Source organism: Sciurus carolinensis, chromosome 15 (genome assembly GCF_902686445.1).
Source record: "Sciurus carolinensis chromosome 15, mSciCar1.2, whole genome shotgun sequence".
NCBI lineage: Eukaryota > Metazoa > Chordata > Mammalia > Rodentia > Sciuridae > Sciurus > Sciurus carolinensis.
Genome location: NC_062227.1, coordinates 46,027,843 through 46,048,064, shown reverse-complemented (window position 1 = coordinate 46,048,064; position 20,222 = coordinate 46,027,843). Strand labels below are relative to the sequence as shown.

Here is a 20,222-nt window from a genome sequence, read left to right as displayed (position 1 = left end):
TTCTCCCTGACCTCTCCCGACCTTTTCCTGGGGTAAGTGGAGACAACATCATTGCCATAATCAACTGAATCAAGGAGATGCTGAATTTGTCTTTGCCTCTTTTAATCTCACATTATATTAAATAATTTATGAGGCAGAGAATTCTTGGCTTTCCAATGACTGCCAGACATTAGAAGCAGTTGCAAGAGTTTCTTCAAATTCTTATAATGTATAACAACATTTTGAAAAGGTCTATAGGTTCTATCAGAGGCATATTAAGAAAGGTATTTTTGAAGCAATGTATAATTATTTAAATTTAGAGTATACATGCCCAGATGCCTGGAAACCTTGCATCATGTTCAACCCTTCAACTGGAGCACAAATTTCCAAAGCATTCATCATCCCTATCTGACCAGCAGTGATGGAAACTTTTATAAATGGCCAGTGGGAGTATGAATTGCTATATTCTTTTGGAAAAGAAAATTAACATGGTCTATTGTAATTTATAATTATAAATTTTACCAAAATAGTCTTTGTAAAAATAACCTGACCTAGCAATACTATTTTTGTGAATTTCTCCTAAAAAAGAAACAAAAGTACCAGAATACAAGAATATATGTATAATCATACGTTTATAACACTCTGTGTAGTATTAAAGAACATCAAAGAACTCAAAAGTTCAGCAATACAAAACATGGCTGGAAAAGTTATGGTGCATATATAAACCATGAACTCTCAGGCATTTATAATAAATAATGAGAGCATTTCTATTAGTTTTCTATTGCTACTACAACAAATTACCTCAGCTTGATTGGCTTAAACAACATGAATGTCTTATTTCACAGTTTTGCAAGTGGGAAGTGTGACACAGGTCTCACAGAAAGAACTGGCCTAACATTCAGATGTTGGAAGGGACATCTTCCTTTTTGGAAGCCCTAGAGGATAAATTGCTTCCTTGCTCATTTGGGTTGTTGGCAGATTTCAGTTCCTTGCAATTGAAGAACTAAGATCCCCTGTGGTTGCCGCTGAAGACTGTCAGTCTTCTACTTGCATTCCTTGGCCTGTGACTTCATTCCTCCATCTTCAAAGTCAGCAACAGCAGTCTGGGTCACTTTCATGCTTCTAATTTCTCTTTCTCTTCGCATGTCTCTGACCCAGCAGGTGACATGTCTCCACTCTTTTTTTTTTCCTTTTCCTCTTTTGGTGCTGGCTGTAAGTTTCCCTATTTTTAAGCACTTGTATGATTAGACTGGACCCACTCAAGAGAATCCAGTATTATCACCCCATGTCAAGGTCCATCCCCTCAATCACATCTGCCTTTAAAGTCTATTTGCTGTTGGGCATGGTGGCATGTACCTGTAATCCCAGTGGCTAGGGAGGCTGAGGCAGAAGGATCTCAAATTCAAAGTCAGCCTCAGTAACACAGCAAGGCCCTAAGCAATTTAGTGAGAACCTATCTCAAAAAAGAAAGATAAAAAGGGCTAGGGATGTCCCTTAGTGGTTAAACACCCCTGGGTTCAATCCCTGTTACCAAAATAATAAATAACATAAAAAATAAAGCAATAAAGTCCCTTTGCCATGTAATGTAACATATTCAAGGGTACCAGGGATTAGTGCCTGGATACCTTTGAGGGACAATTATTCTGCTTACTTCAGCTCTGTATCTAAAGACTTGATAATTCTTAAATAGCATTCAGGGAAAAAATATGATATGTTCAGAATGATATCCAGTGTACACAGATGTATGTATTTGTGCACATAAAGAAAGGTTTAGAAGGTGTTATGCTTTGGATGTAAGGTATCCCCCAAAAGCTCACATGTGAGACAATGCAGGAAGTTTCAGAGGAGAAATGATGGGGTTGTAAGAGTCTTAACCCAATCAGTGAATTAATCCCTGATGGGATTAATTGAAGAGGTAGGGTGTGACTGGAGGAGATGGGAGCTGGGGCATGGCTATGGGGTATATATTTTGCATCTGGAGAGTGGAGTCTCTCTCTGCTTGCCCATGATTTGAGCTGCTTGTCTCTGCCACACTCTTCCGTCATGGTGTTCTGCCTCACCTCGAGCCCCGGGGAATGGAGTTAGCCTTCTGTAAACCAAGACCCCTGACACTGTGAGCCCTCAAATAAACTCTTCCTACTCTATAATTGTGCTGGTTGGGTTCTTCAGTCACAGCAGTGAAATAGCAGACTAAAACAGAAAGATACGCATAAGGGAGCTAATGCTAATTTAACCAAGACGGTCACATAGGGAATGGAAGATGGAATGAAAGATGAATGATATTTTCTTGATAGGTCTTTAAATGTGTTACTTTTTATATGAGAAATATTTAAATTTTACAAAGTTTAGGTAAAATATTTTAAGATGAATTATAAAACAAAATGTATAATATAAACACATAATACATAGTTATAAATATGTAAGACCTAGTAGTTATATACTAAGATAACTCTTGATATTATGAATATACTTTTTTTCTTTTCTTTTGGCTTATCAGCATTTTTTTTATATTGTAAGCAAGCAAAAAAGTAAATAAGTAAAGATATAAACATGAACAGCATTAATAAGAAAAATATTTTAAATTAAAAACAAATATAATAAAAAGTTTGAAGATTTCAACTAAAGAAATGCAATGCCCCTACATAAAAACTGTGAACATATCAAGAAATGAAAATTTTGCAAAGTAAAAGAAAGGGTTAAAAAAAGACATATAGAAAATTTTTCATCATAATTGAATACTGGGAAACTGAGAATTAAATTATATTTTTCCACTTATAAAATTGCCAAATGTTATTTAATTATTCAGATCACTATTGGCTAGCCAAGTTACCTCTGTTCCCTTCGAAAACTGCTTAAAAATAACAGTAAAAGAATAGAAAATGACAAGTTATCTATGTGGCTGCAGAAAAATGGAAGTCGCAAAATTTCAAAAGCCTGGAAAGCAGATGGATGAGTTGAAACTCAATTAGCCAACTAGAAAAGATAAAACATAAGTATCTGCTAGTTGTGATGTAGGAACAGGTAAACTGAAACATGTCAGTCAATTGCTCAAAGGCTCAGACCTAATAGGAGGGAGTGAATGCACAGCTGGTTGAAAAATCTGCACAGAGGTAAAAAGCAAAGATGCCCTCTCCTCTATCTGTCCCCATCTGGTGGTAAAAGATTGGAGACTGAAAATACAGTTGAGGGCAGAAATTCCATACAGATAAAGGTGATTAGGTAAAAGCCTATAGAGTAATAAGGGATGGATCTCTTTCTTCTTCCACTGGGCTCCCCACATTGGTAGCTATTGTGGTATAGATACTAAATGTCCCCCAAAGGCCCATATACTAAAGGCTTGGTTGCTAACCTGGGTGCTACTGGGAGGCAGCAGAACCTTTAGAAGGTGGGGCCTAGTGGCAGAAAGTTTAGGTGTACTTGGGGGTATGCACGTGGAGGGAATGTTGGGACCTCAGTTCCTTTCCCCTCCCCTCCTCTACCCTCTCCTCTCTTCTGTCTCTGTTTCTTAAAACCTTTCTTCCTTTTAAGTGTTATTTTCTCAAGTTTTTTCAGTAATGAAAATCTGACTAACATGGAAGCCAAATTTATATAATGCTCTCATTCCTTCTTCCCACCCAGGCATACAATTTATCTGCAGAAGTGGCCACCCAAGAGAAGAGACCTATGGACAGTAACAGGTAGGGGTCTCCAGGGTTTCTACTCTCATAAATGAAGTTCATTAGTTGAAAAGCCTGCTTATATATACTTAGAGCTTTCAATAGCTTTTTACTGTTTTGCTCATAAGTACAAATGAATCATCAGACATTGTGGGCAAAAGAAAACTGAACTTGGTGAAAACAGAAAGAATGCACTAAAAACAGAAGAAACCTCAAAACCTAATACAAATATCCTCAGAGCGTAAGAAAAAATATCATATACAGAACAACAATGGAACATTTATAGAGTAAGATGTCCTTGGAAGATAATCAGTAATAAAATTCAACAGAAGCACTGAAGATAAAGTTCAGGAAATCTTAAAAACTAGGAAAAAAGAAAAATATAAAGGGTGAGAAAATAAAATTCTGAGAGATTCAACATCTGAATGTGATGAGTTCTGGGAAGAAGCATTATAAAAAGTGAGATAGGAGAGATTGACAAACAAAATTTCCCTAAACTGAGGGAAGTTTCCTCACCGAAAGAGTGAAAAAGGTCCAATTAATGCAGCGTTAAATTTTTTAGAGGAATTCAGATCTGAATAGCAGAGCACAGATCACACACACAAACACACACACACACACACACACACACACACAAAGATCAAAAATCAAGTTGCATCAAAATTTTAATGGCAATGCTAGAAATAGAAGATAATGGAAGACACCTTTAATTCATTCTGAGGAAAAATAATTACCAACTCAGAATTCTATAAAGAGCTACACTATAAATTAAACATGAAGAAAGACTAAAGATATTTCTTAGAGATTGATATCTCAAAAATTATTGCCTCTGTACTCCTTTCAGTAAGCCTATTAAAGGACATGCTTCAGTAATATAAAGAAGTATTAACAAAAAAGAAGATAATGTGCAGTCTAGAAAAAAGAAAATATAATATGGAAAAACAAAAGAAAATTTCCAGGATGATAGATAAGGAAATTTCAGAATGAAATCATTAGACAGCAAGCCTAGAAAATAATCATCTATTTTTGATTAGTGCTTTATAATTATATATAATAGTGAAATTCATTGTTACATATCTATACATGCATATAATATAACAAAATATAATTTGATCACCTTGGTTCCCTAGTACCTTACTTTTCCCTCTCTTCTCGTCCCCTGGTCCCTTCCTCCTTCTATTCTACAGGTCTCCCCTTCTATGATCATGCAATCCCCCTACTCTTTTTTTCCCACTAGCTTCCACATATGAGAAAACACATACTACCCTTGATTTTCTGAGTTTCTCTTATTTGGTTTAAGGAAGGATATCTTAAAAAAAAGATGAAAGGGGGAAAAAGCAAAATATTAAAGAAATGAAAAGATATGATAGAATAATTTATGTAACTGAATATATTAAGAGATTTATACTTTGTGTGAGAATGACTAGATATGAGAATGTATGTGTTAAAAGGCCAGAAATTTTTGTCTGTTTTATAACTATTTTCCCCAAGTCTAGAACATGGTGGGATACTTTATAAATATTTGAGTGAATAAATAAATGAATGAATTCATATAAAATGAAATAAGGCATTTTTGTTTTATTAAAAATTTAACAAAATTGAAAAACATTGTATATGTTCATGATATACAATATAATATTTTGATATATGTGTACATTGTGAAATTATTAAATCAAGCTATTTAATGTATCCATAACCTCACATACTTATTTTAGGTGAGAACACTTAAGAGCTACTCTCAGCAATTTTCAACAATACAATACATTGTTAGCTATGATCATGCTGTACAGAACTCCAGAACTTCTTCATCCTAGCTAAATGAAAGTTGGTACTCTGATCAACACCTCCCTACTCCCCCAACCCTCTTGGCGCCTTTGGCAATCACCACTCTACAGTTTACTTCTATGAATTTGACTTCTTTATTTTTTGGTTCCAGAGAATGAACCCAGGGATACTTAAGGACATCCTGAGCCCTTTTAAAATTTTTAATTTTGAGACAGGGTCTTACTAAGTTGCTTAGGGCCTCACAAAGTTGCAGAGGCTGGCTTTGAACTCGTGATTCTCCTGCCTCAGCCTCCGGAGCTTCTGGGATTACAGGTATGTGCCACCATGCCTGGCTGAATTTGACTTTAGATTCCACATGTAAATGAAATCATGTAATATTTACTTTTCTGTGCTAAATAAGACATTTTTAAACTCTAGAGAAAGTAATTTATCATATAGAAATTAAATGTAATAATTGTAAAACACAAGGTTTAGCTGTGCATAAAATATTTACAGTCTTAAAACTATTTTGATATAGACATATTGAGAGGCCAGATGGAAGGAAACAGTGTATTTGGATATGTTATTAAAGAGAGGGGGAGAAGGAAGAAAGGGAAAACACAGGGAGAGAGGTTCCAGAGGGAAGGAAGAAAGGAGAAAGTACATGGTTATTGATGAGAACCAAATTGTCTTCCATAGCAGAAAGTCAATACTTAATGACCATGTAAGTTGTTATTCAGAAATATGAATACAAATACTAGAAGTACAAGTAATATAGTCAAAACCGTTTGTTGAAGGAGGATATCAGCAAGATGCCAAAACAAAACTTTCAAGTGCTTGTTTTTCACTGTAGAAACAATCAATGTGAACAACTCTCTAGACATGAAAACTTCACAAGAGCTAAGGAAAGGAGGTGAGAGAGCACAGCAGCTCTTTGTACTACAAAAAGGAAGAAGAGGTAAGGAAGGACAGTTTTATATTACTGACACCAGCCCTCCTCTAACTCCAGGCAGTACAGTGCGGATGGAGAGACTTTCCATGAGGAAGAAGAGAGAAGTGAGCATCAGGCTTTGTCCTTGGTCCCAAAACCAAGCCTGCCTCCGTAAAACCCAGTGTTAGGCAGAAAGATGCTCAAGGCATCAGACACCAGGCAGCAAGGTCTTCCCTGGCACCAGGTAGGATCTCTCTGCCTTAGACTCCAGGCCTGCTTGGCAAATTTGAATTTCTTCCCTAGACCCACTTTACCACCAGCCCACCTCAATGGCCCCCAGGCTGTGGGTGAGTCCCAGTGACAGGCTGTTCCCTAGCAGCCTTCAGCTAGGGGCTGCCCCAGTGCCAGGCCAGCCTCTCCAGACTCAGGCTCACACAGTTAGCACTATGCTGGACCAACTGGTCTCAGGTTTTAGGCCTGCCTAGCACCTAGACAACATTTGTGAATCTAGCCTCTACACTGGCCCCAGCAGCTATAGTCTCCAGGCCTGCCCTCTAGTGGACAGCTCCTGTGGTCCCAGGATTCAGCCCAGCCCATGCCAAGCCACTCCTATGGTTCTACCCTACAGGCTGGCCTCTGTGGCTTAGAGTTTGAGTTCAATAAAGTTAACTGCCTGCTATCACAAAAAAGTCAACACTGTTCAGGGGAATATAACAAAATTTCAGAGTCATTCACAATGACCATAATAAATTCAAAATTACTAGACATATAGAAAACTAGGAACATATGATCAATACTCAAGGGAAAAATTAGACAACATAAACCAGAAGATGACTCAAGTGTTAAAATTAGTGGACAAGCACTTCAAAGGAATTATAATCATACTCAAGAAAATAAGGAAAAATATGCTTGTGATGAATAAATTAGGAAATCTTAACAGAGAAATAAAATTATAACAAAAGTCCAAGTACAAATTCCAGGAGTGAAATATATAACCAAAACTTAAAAAAAAAAAAAAAACCCCTATAATGTTTAACAACAGATTGAAGGTAACAGAAAAACAGAAAAATTTGAGGATAAATCAATAAGAATTACCCAATATGAAGAACAACAACAACAAAAAAAAAGATTTTTAAAAATTAGCAGTTATCAGGGACCTGTGAGATAATATCTACAGGTTTATTATACATGTAATTGGAATACTAAAAGGAATGAAGAAAGAATAGAGAGAGGAAAAAAGAAAGAAAAAACAATGGCCAAAATACCTAAAATTTCATAAAGTAAGAATTCTTAAATGTTGCCTTGAGGGTATAAAAGGAATTAACATTTATAGAAAATAATTTGGCAATATGAATCTAGAATCTTACATATATTCATATATGTTTAAACTAGTAATTCCACTATACCAAAGACATGGGCAGAGATAAGGTAAAAAATTCATTTAGAGAAACGCTCATCAAAGAATAATTTATAACAGCAAAATTCTGTATTACTGAATATCAGGCTAATAGATACATACTGGGCATAGCTGCCACACATTAAATATTTGTTTAATGAACCAATATATTTTCACAAAGTATTTAATTAGATCAAAATGGTGGAATGAGACAGACATCATTACCCTACATACATGTATGTTACACATATGGTATGAATTTACATTGTGCACAACCACAGAAATGAAATGATGTACCCCATTTGTGTATAATGAATCAAAATACAGTCTGTAAAAGAATAAAATAAATATATATATGAAAACGGTAAATAAAATTATATACAAATATAATCCCTTTTACTTAATATGGAATATAAATCATATAAAGAAAAATAGGAAAGAGGGCTCAAAGAAGTATATCTGCAACATAGGATTATGAATTGCTTTTTATTTTCTTTACACTTTTCTGTATTTTTTCAAAAAATCTTATGACAATTATTCATATGGTCAGAAAGTAGTAAAAATGAATACAGAGCTACAACTTCATGCCAGATATATTCTAAATATCTATGCCCTTAATATTTTTTGCCTCTCCCAGTTCTTTTTACCTTGGTCCAGAGTCACTCCCGTTCATATCGAGATTGAGCTCTCGGGGTTTAGTAAACTCTTTGTCAGGAACCAGTTTTGTAGACTTAAATACAGCTTGAGTTCTTAACCTGTAAAAATAAATTTAGAGAATTTCTAATCCTGAGGAGCCTGATTAGCTGACTGATAATCCCTAGAAAACTATGCTCTTCCAGCTAGATCTGCTGCTTCCCAACAATTATTTTCAAAATAAACCTTTGTCAAAAATAAATGGGTAGGCTGGGGGTGTAGCTCAAGCAGGTGCATAGCACATGCAAAGCCCTGGGCTCAATTCCCCCACACCAAAAAGAAACAAGCAAACAAACAAATGGGTAATTACTAAATACAAATTGATTTATGGGACTTTGAGGTTTTTTTTTAATTTATAAGAGAGTTGTTCAGAATATAATTCAAACACTTAAAATTATAGATATGTTCAAAGTACTTTGAATCTATTTAGAAATTTAAAGCGTCCCTCTATTCATTGTTTAGTGTATTTTGGTCACTAATGTTTAAACAGGAATTCTAGTAACTGTTAAGAATCACTGACCCTGTCTGATATTATGTGGGAGGTGTCCACTTCTAATAGTCACATTTCAAAAAGCTAGTGCTACAGCACACTGACCAAATGTTTCCTCTGGGCCACAGACAAATAAGAATTGCACCAAAACCCCACTCTCGCAAGTACTGAGAGGGCAAAGCTGTTGAAATCAGCACAAGTCTTCTTACCAGGTGTTGGATGTCAATGACTAGTACAAATATGTGACACTTACTACCCAATTCTCTGTTTTGTAGAAATGTTTTCTGGATCTTTCTTAACTATGAAATTGAACCATGAAGAGGTAAAAACATCACTCCTATGGTGTCATCATTTTCAAAAAATTCTTGTAATAGTAACTATCTATATACAAGAATATACACAGAGATTATAGAGATTAATTACCCTTAGGAACTTACTGTTTAATTGAGACTAATTTTGGTAGTGACACACAAGTAGTTTGGTTAAATGCAACTGCAAAATGTTAAAAATCAGGCAATTATGAGAGCAGAGTGAAAAAAATAATAGCAATAATAGCAGTCAGAGCAGCATTGGAAGCAGCAGTAGAAATAATGATAATGTCATGTGAGACACCATTGAAGGAATGCACTTTACATATACTATTGCACTGATCCTTACAACTACTCTATGAAGTAATTATTTTTACTCTATGTATTTACAGATGTCTTAAATAAGGCACAGACAGATAACTCATCCAAGGTGACACATTTTAAAATGGTAAAGGCAGTATTTTAATCTTAAGTAGAGAGTACATATACTAGGATATTGTAAGAGTGAGAAAAAATGATACATATTGATTTTTTGTGATAGTGGGGATTGAGCACACACATCCTATGCAAGCACTCTACCACAGAGCAACATCCCCAGAAGTTTTTCTTTTTCTTTTTTTTGAGACAGGGTATTGCTAAATTGCCCTGGTTGGCCTTGAACTTGTGATCCTCCTGCCTCAGCTTCCTGAGAAGTTGAGATTATAAATGTGCACTACAGTGTCTGGCTAAATATTTATAATTAGCCTTCATTTTTATTCCTCATAATACACTACTTTGCTCCAAAAGGATTTAAGGTGGTTATTGACCTGTGATAAATAATATCCTGGATAAATCCTTTCAGATTAATCTAGAAAGGGCTCATGAAGATGACACCCTTTTGAAAGCTTATTGACCATTGTGTAATATCAAGATGGCAGAATGAATTATTAATCAGAGTTTAAATAAATGTTAATGTCATGCTTAAATGTTATTCCAAAAAGACAGGTTCATCTCCAAATTCTGAACTACTATTAAGAATTCTATGCTACTCACTTGATAGTAATTATAAATTGTTTCCCAATATGACCCCCAAGCATCCAGAGCACCATAACCAATGCATGTGCATAGTAAGTATTAATTTAGTAATGTAATTGAAGCAAGGTTCTTTCATCATTTACATTAGAAATTCAGTAATAATATATAAAAATTCAAATTATGTATAAATTAGAGAGTAACATTATATGTACTATACTGAGAGTCAAGACCAGGTCTTGTTGATTTGATATTCCTCTCATAAAGTTTTATACAGAGTAGGGGGCTTAAAGAAGGGGAATTAAAATGAATTACAGAACTATATTACATATAAAACAATAATGGGCTAATTTTGTGTAAGTTCAATAACTTAGGTAAGAAAGAAATTAGTCCTAAAAATTTTAAGTAGAGGGGTTTGTGCTGTAACGAATAGAAAGGGAGTAGATAAATGGAAAAGTAGAGGGAAGAAGATGTTTAAGTCAGAAGAAAAGGTATGGTTTGAGGAAGAAATGTGAATGTATGTTGGGAACAGTTGCAAGGAAACACAACTTACCTTCAGAAAAAATTTATTTCTCAGGAAAAGTGGGGCAAATGGGTAGAGAGGTGATACAGATTATAAAAAGCTTTGCACACTTGTTTGAATACACATAATCCAGTAGGAAATTATTATGGGTTTTTAAAATTCAGAAATGGCACAATAAAGGCAATGTCTTAGGAGAATTCATTTGAGATAGATATTCTTGGTATAGGATACTAATGTGCAGAAAGTTGAATTTCAGATAAATCATAAGTGATAAAATTACATAAATCTAAAAAGTAGGCCAGAGAGTAGGGCAACTTTCAGCCTAGAAATATGAACTATGATACTGATTAGTTAAGTGGATAAATTTAGGTTCCTAGTTCTATGTTGTATCTGCTAACTAAGGTAGATCAGCTTACTTTTCAGGCAAAAGTTAAGTAGGAGAACAAGAGATGGAAGCCATGGGATTAAAAATGCTCTGAGCTTTTGTTTATCTGGGCATCTCACTTAGATTTTTTAACTTCTTGATGGGGAAGAATTTTGTTTTAGGACTCTAGCTTTAAAGGACAAATGAAATGGCAGAACTCTGATGGTCAAGACTCAAAAAGCAACAAAGACTTTAAAAGATGACTAAGGCCCCAGAAACAAGCCTGATCAGTTCTACTGATGGCCAGTATTACAAATGGACACTGTCTGATGGTTTATAAATATTTAGATCACAAAAGCTACACAAGATTATTAAAAATGCCCTAAAGGAAAACACTGGGGGTTTCCTAAAGCTGGAAAGAAAATAATGCCTTCCAGAGATAATTCCTACCCATCTAGGAAAATGCACGAAAGTCAAATGACAACCATTTCAAGGAGGGGGAACTCAGCAGCACATAAGACAAACATAGCCAAAAAGGAATTTAGCATGATGAGATCTGGACCCAAGAAGGAACTTGAACCAGCTCAGTTGAGTTGTTTTTCAGAGAAGTAACAAATTTCAAGGTTAAGGACAGAAAATAGGCATTCTCCTCTCATTATGAAACTTATACTGTTTATTTTGTGTGTGTGTGTGTGTGTGTGTGTGTGTGTGTGTGTGTGTGTGTGAATTGAACCCAGGGTCACACGACCACTGAACCACATCCACAGTCTTGTTTTCTATTTTATTTAAAGACAGGGTCTCACTGAGTTGCTTGTGCCTCGCTGCTGCTGAGGCTGGCTTTGAACTCTCAATCCTCCTGCCTCAGCCTCTGTAGTTACTGGGATTATAGGTGTGCCTCGTGAGACTTATATTGTAGACCTTCCTGATAATTTTGCTTTGCAAAGTATTTTGTTCACTTGACAAAAGTCTAATTTTTGAATAGAAAATGACAAAATATAATTGATGAAATCTGAGTCATATGAGTTAGATAAATGAAATTAGAAGAAAATTAGAAATTATTTGACCCATTGAATGCACTGAACGTTTATATATTTATTACTCCATCTTACTAAAATCTCTAGGGAATTTCAGGTCTGGAACAGATGAAGTAAATACACATCTCCCTACTCCTACAACTAAAACTCCTAGATATCATATTGAAACAAAACTAATAAGACTTGAAAAGGCAGGCAGAAAAAGTAGACCAGGTCTACAGGAACAAGGTGAAATTTCTAGGGCTTTCTCTTTGCCTCATATACCTTGGATATAAGAAAAGTTGTCGACCCAGAAACTGGAAAGTCCTGGCCTCTCTCTCCAAAGAATCAGACTCAGGAAGGGGGTAGTCTACAAGATAGAAAACTTCAAAACAATAAGTACCCTACTCTAGTCAAAACATCATGGGAAAAACTGTAGCTGCTTCCCTTATTTCAAAACAAAGGCCAAGTCAGAGGCTATTTTCCATTTTCCACTGGCTCTTACAAGGCATCCAACTCCTTTGCTAAAATAAAGATCTGAGTAAAACCCAGAATATCATACCATAAGCTTGAAATGTTCAGGATGCAACTGAATATCACTCAACATACCAAGAATGAAGAAAATCTCAACCTGAGAAAGAAAAGACAACCAACAGAAGCCAACATCAAGATGACAAATGTTGGAATTATCTAATATTAAATCATACACAATAAAAATGTTTCAAAAAACACTTCTAACACTTCTGAACATGCTTGAAACAACAAAACAAAACAAAACAAAGACACCCAGAAAAATCTCTGAAAAGAAATAGAAGACATAATGGGAAAAAACATATCACTCGGCTGGATATTGTAAACAAGCAGGGGTCTGACTTCAAGCCAAAGTTAATCAGAAGGGACAAATTAATAACATTAATTTCATGTTAAGTGAAATAAACCAATACCCATTTTGTTGTCACACAACAATAGGAAATAACAATTATAAATACTTATACCCCAAACAATGGAGCATCTGAGTACTTCAAACAACCCTTCTCCATAACAAAAATCAGAAACCACAATACAATAACACTGGGTGGCTTTAACATGCCTTTCATATTACTATATAGATCTTCTAAACAAAAACTTAAAAAGAAGCTACAGAACTAATATATAAAAAATACAAAATTAATAATTTAAACTTAACAGACCTATATAGAGTATTTTATCCATTAATATATTAATATAATATTAATATTACAGTAACACAGCCACATCAATGTTTATAGCAGCTCAACTCACAACAGCTAAACTATGGAACCAATCTAGGTGCCCTTCAACAAAAAGGATAAAGAAAATGTGCTATATAAATACTATAGAATATTATTCAGTCTTAAAAAAGAATGAAATTATGGCATTTTCTAGTAAATGGATGGAGGATATCATGTTAAGTGAAATAAACCAATCCCCCAAAATCAAAGGTTGAATGCTTTCTCTGATATGCAGGTGCTAAGTTAAAATAAGGGTGGTGGGGGGGATTGGGAAGAATAGAAAGAATTTAATCAAAGTCCAAACAAGATAAACTTAAATTCATAACAAAACACATCACAGTAAAACTTCTGGAAACTAAAGACAAAGAAAAAAGTCTTGAAAACTATAAAAATCAAATAACATTTTACATATAAAAATAAATAATTTGAATGACACCAGAAGACACAGGGGACAGAAGGAAGTGACATTTAAAAAATACTGATAAAAAAGAACTGTCAACTCAGAATTCTATATCCAGCAATAATATCCTTTAGAATGATACAAAGATAGAAATATTCTCATACGAAGGGAAACTAAGAGAAATTGTTGTCAGAAGGTTTTTTCTGAAAGAATGGCTAAGTAGAGTTCACAAAACAAAACAAAAGGAACAAACAATAACAAAAAAGGAAATAATAAAAGAGGGGATGAACTTAGAATATTAGCAAGGAACAAATGAAAATAAAAATATAGATAAAAACAATAAACTTTCCTTCTATTCAGTTTTCTATGTTATTCTATAAATTATTCTAAATGTGATGACTAAAACAAAAATTGGAATGTTTTCTGATGTAGTTATCAATGAATGTAGAGGAACTCTTTAAAATGATTATAAATGGGGAAGGGGAGAGGTAGGTAAAATTTCTACATCCTAAAATTGTTTTTCATTTGTTCATTGTTTTCATTATTTGTGATCATGTTTTCTTTCAGTACAGGCATAAAACTTCTACTCTGAACAAAGCAGCTGCTTTTTAGAAGTAGTAATTGTGTATTTACCTTTTATTTCTTTTGTAAATGAAGTTTTTCTTTAAGATTGTGACTTTAAGTGCTGTCTACTGTATAAACAGTTGATACTTATTGTAAAGTGAAGATTGTTCTACTACATGTGAAGTGGACCATGCAGATTTCTGTATATTTTTAGTATGCATCCCTAGATAATAAGGTTAAACTGTAAAATATAATACCAATAGACTATGATGTTATGTATGAGTAATATCTGTAGCAACCAATAAAAGAAATATATCCAAAGAGATATACACAAAGATGCCATAGAATTATGGAATTAAAATGTATTCTAAAAAATTGTTCAAGTAACTCACAGGAAATCAGGAAAAAGAAAACACAGAAATTAAAACAGAGAACAAGCAGAAAACAAAAATACAAAATGCCAGACATATCCCTAATGCATACAAATTACGTTAAAAGTAAAGTCTGAACATACCAATTAAAAAATAAAAACTGGCACACTGGTTTAAAATAACGTGATTCAGAGAAATCTTAAAAATTCACTATAAAATCACAACATATATAGGGTAAAAATAAAAGGATGAAAAAACATATACCTTACAAACATTATATTAAAAATAGACAAAGGAGAATTTAGAGAAAAGAAAATGACTACAGACAGGAAAGGATGTTATATAACGATGAAATGATCAGTCCACAAAGAAGATATAGCAATTTTAAATGCATAAGCGCTAAATAACAGAGGTATGGTTAGGTAGAACAAAAACTGATAGAACTAAATGGAAAACCAGATATATCCTCAAATGTAGTTGAAGATTTCAAATCTCCCCTTTCTCAATTATTAATAGAACCAGGAAGAAAATCTAAAAGGATACAGAACAACTCAAAAATACCATCAGATAATAGGATATAATTGATATTTATAGAACACTTTCCAACTAACAGTAGCAGAATACACATTCCTTTCCAGCACTCACAAAACAGGTGTCAAGATAGAACACATATGGGACCTAAAACAAGCTAACAATTTTTTAAAAAATGAAATCATATGGAGTGTGGAATGTGACCCCAATGGTATCAAATTACAAATTCAATAGAAAGAAAACTGGAAAATCTTGAAAAACTTGAAAACTAAACACCACCTCTGAATAACTTATAGATCTTAATCTCATAGGAAATTTTTAAAATACCCAAATTTAATGAACATGAAAAGACAACATATCAAAATTTGTGGGATACAGCTGTATCACTGCTGGGAGGGATATTTATAACATTAGAAGCTTCTGGCAGAAAAGAGGAAAAGTTTGAAAATAATAATTTAAGTTTCCATTTTAATAAATTAGAAAGAATAAGCTAAATCCAAAATAAGCAAAAAGAAAATAACAGAAATCAGTGAAATTGAAAACAGAAGAACAATAAAGAAGGAGGTTTCAAGATGGCGGGATAGAGGAGTTTGCTTTCCTTGTTGCCGTAAGACATGAAAGCAGACAGGCAGCTTCTCAGCAAGATGGGTGGAAAAAAAAAAGATGGGGGTGACTTTACTATAATTTAAAACTGTACACTGAAAGCAGATTGGGGACTCAGGAGGTTGGATATAATAAAATAAGGAAGAAATCTTCAGTGCTATAACCACTGGTGTGGCTGGAGTCACCACCCAGAGTAATCCTTCCACAAGCACAGTGAAGGGATAAGAGAATTAAAGAAACCCACATTTTTAGGAGACCTGAGAGGCATATCTGGGTGGAAGAGTATACAGATCAAAGATAGGGCCTGACTAAACTGAAAGGTGTGCTGCACAATAGCCTTGTATGGGAAAGAAACTGCATCTCTCCCATTCTGCAGCCAAGTACAGGGCCAGCAGCTGAGGGAGTCAATTCCTGGTGACCTGAGTCTGGCCCATAATACAGGTCTGGCAAATGCGCACTGCAGGACATGGACTGTGCCTAAGTGAGCAGGAGAAAATCAAACGTGGAGAGAGGTTTACAACTGGTTATGGAAACCCACTTGGCTCCTGTCCCCAACTTCCCTCCAATCCTGCAGTTTGCAGGACTGGTTAGGAAAGACATGCCTGGCCAGGCTTTCAAAAGGGTGTTGGGGCACGCAGAGATTGAGTTTGGAGACTGAACTCGAGACCAGGAGCCTTGGGGTATGCAGGTGATGTAGTGGACCAAAAATTGGCTCCTCTACCACAGGAGTGGAACTCAGGGGAGACGCAGTCTTCCAGCAATTGTTGGGCCCTGGAGGTGTGCTGATTTAAAATCACTAGACTAACTGGCATCCAGAAAAGAGCCTGGAGCCCACCTAAGCCTCAACACCCGCTCCAGAAGTTCCGCCTATGGGATTACCTCTCTCCCTAGCAACCCCACCCTGAGGGTGGAGGTGGAGCAAGCATCATACTCCAGACAACCCCACCTAACTGCTGAGAAGGGAAGCTGACTCTTTTGAACTCCAATGAAAATGATTCTTTAACTTTTCATTGAGATCTTTTTTTTCTTCTTCTTTTTTTCTCCTTTTTTCTTTTCTCTGCTTAATTTTGACCTTAATTTGCATGACATTTATATATATTCATATTTGGTTTTTTTCTTTTCTCATTTATAGAATTTTTGAAACCACTTATTTTTTATGGATTAGTTTTTTGAGGACTAGGAATCTTGATTAGTATATTTCAGTTTTATATTCTTTTATTTTTTCATTTAAAAATTTTTACTTTATGTATTTTTTCTCCTACTTTTCTGTTTCCCTCAAATCTTCTTCTCTCTTTCTTCTGCTAACAGTCAATCTCTATTGTTCTCTCTTTAGGTCTTCCTTTAATTATTTTACTTCTATTCTCTCTCCTCTTCCCTCATAGTCATCACATCCTACATCTCTTCTGTTCTCCACTTGTCTACCATTCAAAATTGTAAACCCTTTGGCAAGCTTATTGTTTTTATTGTAAACAATAACTGACCATATATCATTTCTGTTTATTTTAACAAAACTGTAGACATCATAGCAGGAACTATTTGGTTTAATGCTGAATATTGTTTGTATTAGTTGTTATTATTTGTTTCCCTCTAAATGGTGAGGTACTAGAAACCTTCAAGGACACTATAAATTTACAGGGTAGAAACTACTGCTTCAGATCCATAGTGTTAGATTGGGCACACAAATAACATGAAAAAACAAGGGAACAAATTGCCCCAAGCAAACCAAGAAAACAGATTCAATAACAGAATCCACTGCCACCACAGTGGAAGAAATGTCAGAGAAGGAGTTTAGAATGCACATAGTAAAACTTATCTGTGAGGCAAAGGATAACGTAAGGAGTGATATCTGAGAGAAAATACAGGAAGTAAAAGATCACTTCGATAAAGAGGCAGAGATTCTGAAAAAAAAAAAAAAAGCAGAAATCCTTGAAATGAAGGAATCAATAAACCAAATTAAAAATTCAATGGAAAGCCTCATCAACAAACTAGGCCACTTGGAAGACAGTGTTTCAGGCAATGAAAACAAAATATATAATCTTGAAAATAAAGTTGGCCATGGAGAAAAGATATTAAGAGACCTATGAACAGAACTTCCAAGAGATATGGGATAACCTGAAAAGACCAAATTTAAGATTTATTGTGAAAGATGAGATATAAACCAAAGGAATGCACAATCTGTTCAGTGAAATAATATTAGAAATTTACCCAAACATAAAGAATGAAATGGAAAATCAGATACAGGAGGCTTATAGGACACCAAATATACAAAATTACAACAGACCCACACCAAGGCACATTATTATGAAAATACTTAACATAAAGAATGAAAGAATTTTAAAAGCTTCCAGAGAAAAATGACAAGTTATGTTTAGAGGGAAAATAGTCCAGATCTCAGCTGATTTCTCAACCTAGATTCCCAAACCTAGGAGGTCTTGCAATAATATATACCAAACTGAAAGAAAATGGATGCCAGCCAAGAATACTATACCCTGTAAAATTAAGCTTCAGAATTGACAATGATATAAAACCTTCCATGATAAACAAAAGTTAAAAGAATTCACAACTAGAAAGCCTGCTTTTTAAAACATACTCAATAAAATATTTCATGAAGAAGAAATGAAAAAGAAAAGTGAAAACCAGCGAAGGGAGGCACTACGCTAGGAAAATAGTCAATCAAAGGAGAAACTAATTCAAATTAAACACCAGAAATAATTAAAATTGGAGTCCTGTTAAGGAAGTCTGATCCTAAGCCAACATGTTGAAGATTTGGACCTACTTTTTCTTTTACAAGATGAAGGGTCTCTGGTCTGATTCTGAGGTCCTTGATCCATTTTGAGTTGAGTTTTGTGCAGGGTGAGAGATAGGGGTTTAGTTTCATTCTGTTGCATATGAATTTCCAGTTTTCCCAGCACCATTTGTTGAAGAGGCTATCTTTTCTCCATTGCATATTTTTGGCCCCTTTGTCTAGTATAAGAAAATTGTATTTATTTGGGTTTGCGTCTGTGTTCTCTATTCTGCACCACTGAACTACCTGTCTATTTTGGTACCAATACCATGCTGTTTTTGTTACTACTGCTTTGTAGTATAGTCGAAGTTCTGGTATTGCAATACCTCCTGCTTCACTCTTCCTGCTAAGGATTGCTTTAGCTATTTTGGGTTTCTTATTCTTCCAGATGAATTTCATGATTGCTTGCTCTATTTTCTATAAGGTATGTCATTGGAATTTTAATTGGAATTGCATTGAATCTGTATAGGACTTTTGGTAGTATGGCCATTTTGACAATATTAGTTCTGCCTATCCAAGAACATGGAAGATCTTTCCAACTTCTAAGGTCCTCTTTAATTTCCTTCTTTAGTGTTTCTGTAATTCTCACTGTAGAGGTCTTTCACCTCTTTCATTAGATTGATTCCCAAGTATTTTATTTTTTCGAGGCTATTGTGAATGGGGTAGTTTTCCTAACTTCTCTTTCTGAAGATTCATCATTTATGTATAAAAATGCACTAATTTATGACCATTGATCTTATATCCTGCTACTTTACTGAATTCACTTATGAGTTCTAAAAGTTTTCTGGTGAAATTTACGGGTTCCTCTAAATATATAATCATGTCATCAGCAAATAGGGATAGTTTGAGTTCTTCTTTTCCTATTCGTATCCCTTTAATTTCTTTTGTCTGTCTAATTGCTCTGGCTAGAGTTTCAAGTACGATGTTGAATAGAAGTGGTGAAAGAGGGCATCCCTGCCTTGTTCCAGTTTTTAGGGGGAATGCTTTCAGTTTTTCACCATTTAGAATGATATTAGCCATCGGCTTAGCATAGATGGCCTTTACAATGTTAAGGAATGTTCCCACTATCCCTATTTTTTCTAGTGTTTTGAGCATGAAGGGATGCGGTATTTTATCAAATGCTTTTTCTGCATCTATCGAAATAATCATGTGATTCTTGACTTTAAGTCTGTTGATATGGTGAATGACCTTTATTGATTTCTGGATGTTGAACCAACCTTGCATTACTGATATAAAACCCACTTGATTGTGGTGCACTACCTTAACTGGACTCCCATAGCACAAGAAATAAAAGCAAGAATCAACAACTGGGATAGATTCAAACTAAAAAGCTTTCTCTCAGCAAAGGAAACTATTGGCAATGTGAAGAGAGAGCCTGCAGAGTGGGAGAAAATCTTTGCCACTCATACTTCAGATAGAGCACCGATTTCCAGAATATATAAAGAACTCAAAAAACTCTACACCAAGAATACAAATAATCCAATCAACAAATGGGCTAACAAAATCAACAGACACTTCACAGAAGAAGATCTACAAGCAATCAACAGATATATGAAAAAATGTTCAACTTTTCTAGTAATAAGAGAAATG

General features: G+C 34.8%; 1 protein-coding gene across 5 annotated transcripts in view; it reads right to left on the bottom strand.

The window, feature by feature from the left end:
• Window positions 1-20,222, bottom strand: part of Kiaa1328 (KIAA1328 ortholog) — a 286,260-nt gene that overhangs the window by 109,854 nt on the left and 156,184 nt on the right. For 4 of the 5 annotated variants that reach the window (XM_047526441.1, XM_047526445.1, XM_047526444.1 and 1 more), the window contains one exon: window positions 8,374-8,481. The exons of the other annotated variant lie outside the window; for it this stretch is intronic. In XM_047526441.1, coding sequence (XP_047382397.1) covers window positions 8,374-8,481 — 108 coding nt within the window. The remainder of the gene's footprint in view (window positions 1-8,373; window positions 8,482-20,222) is intronic. 5 annotated transcript variants of the gene reach the window in all.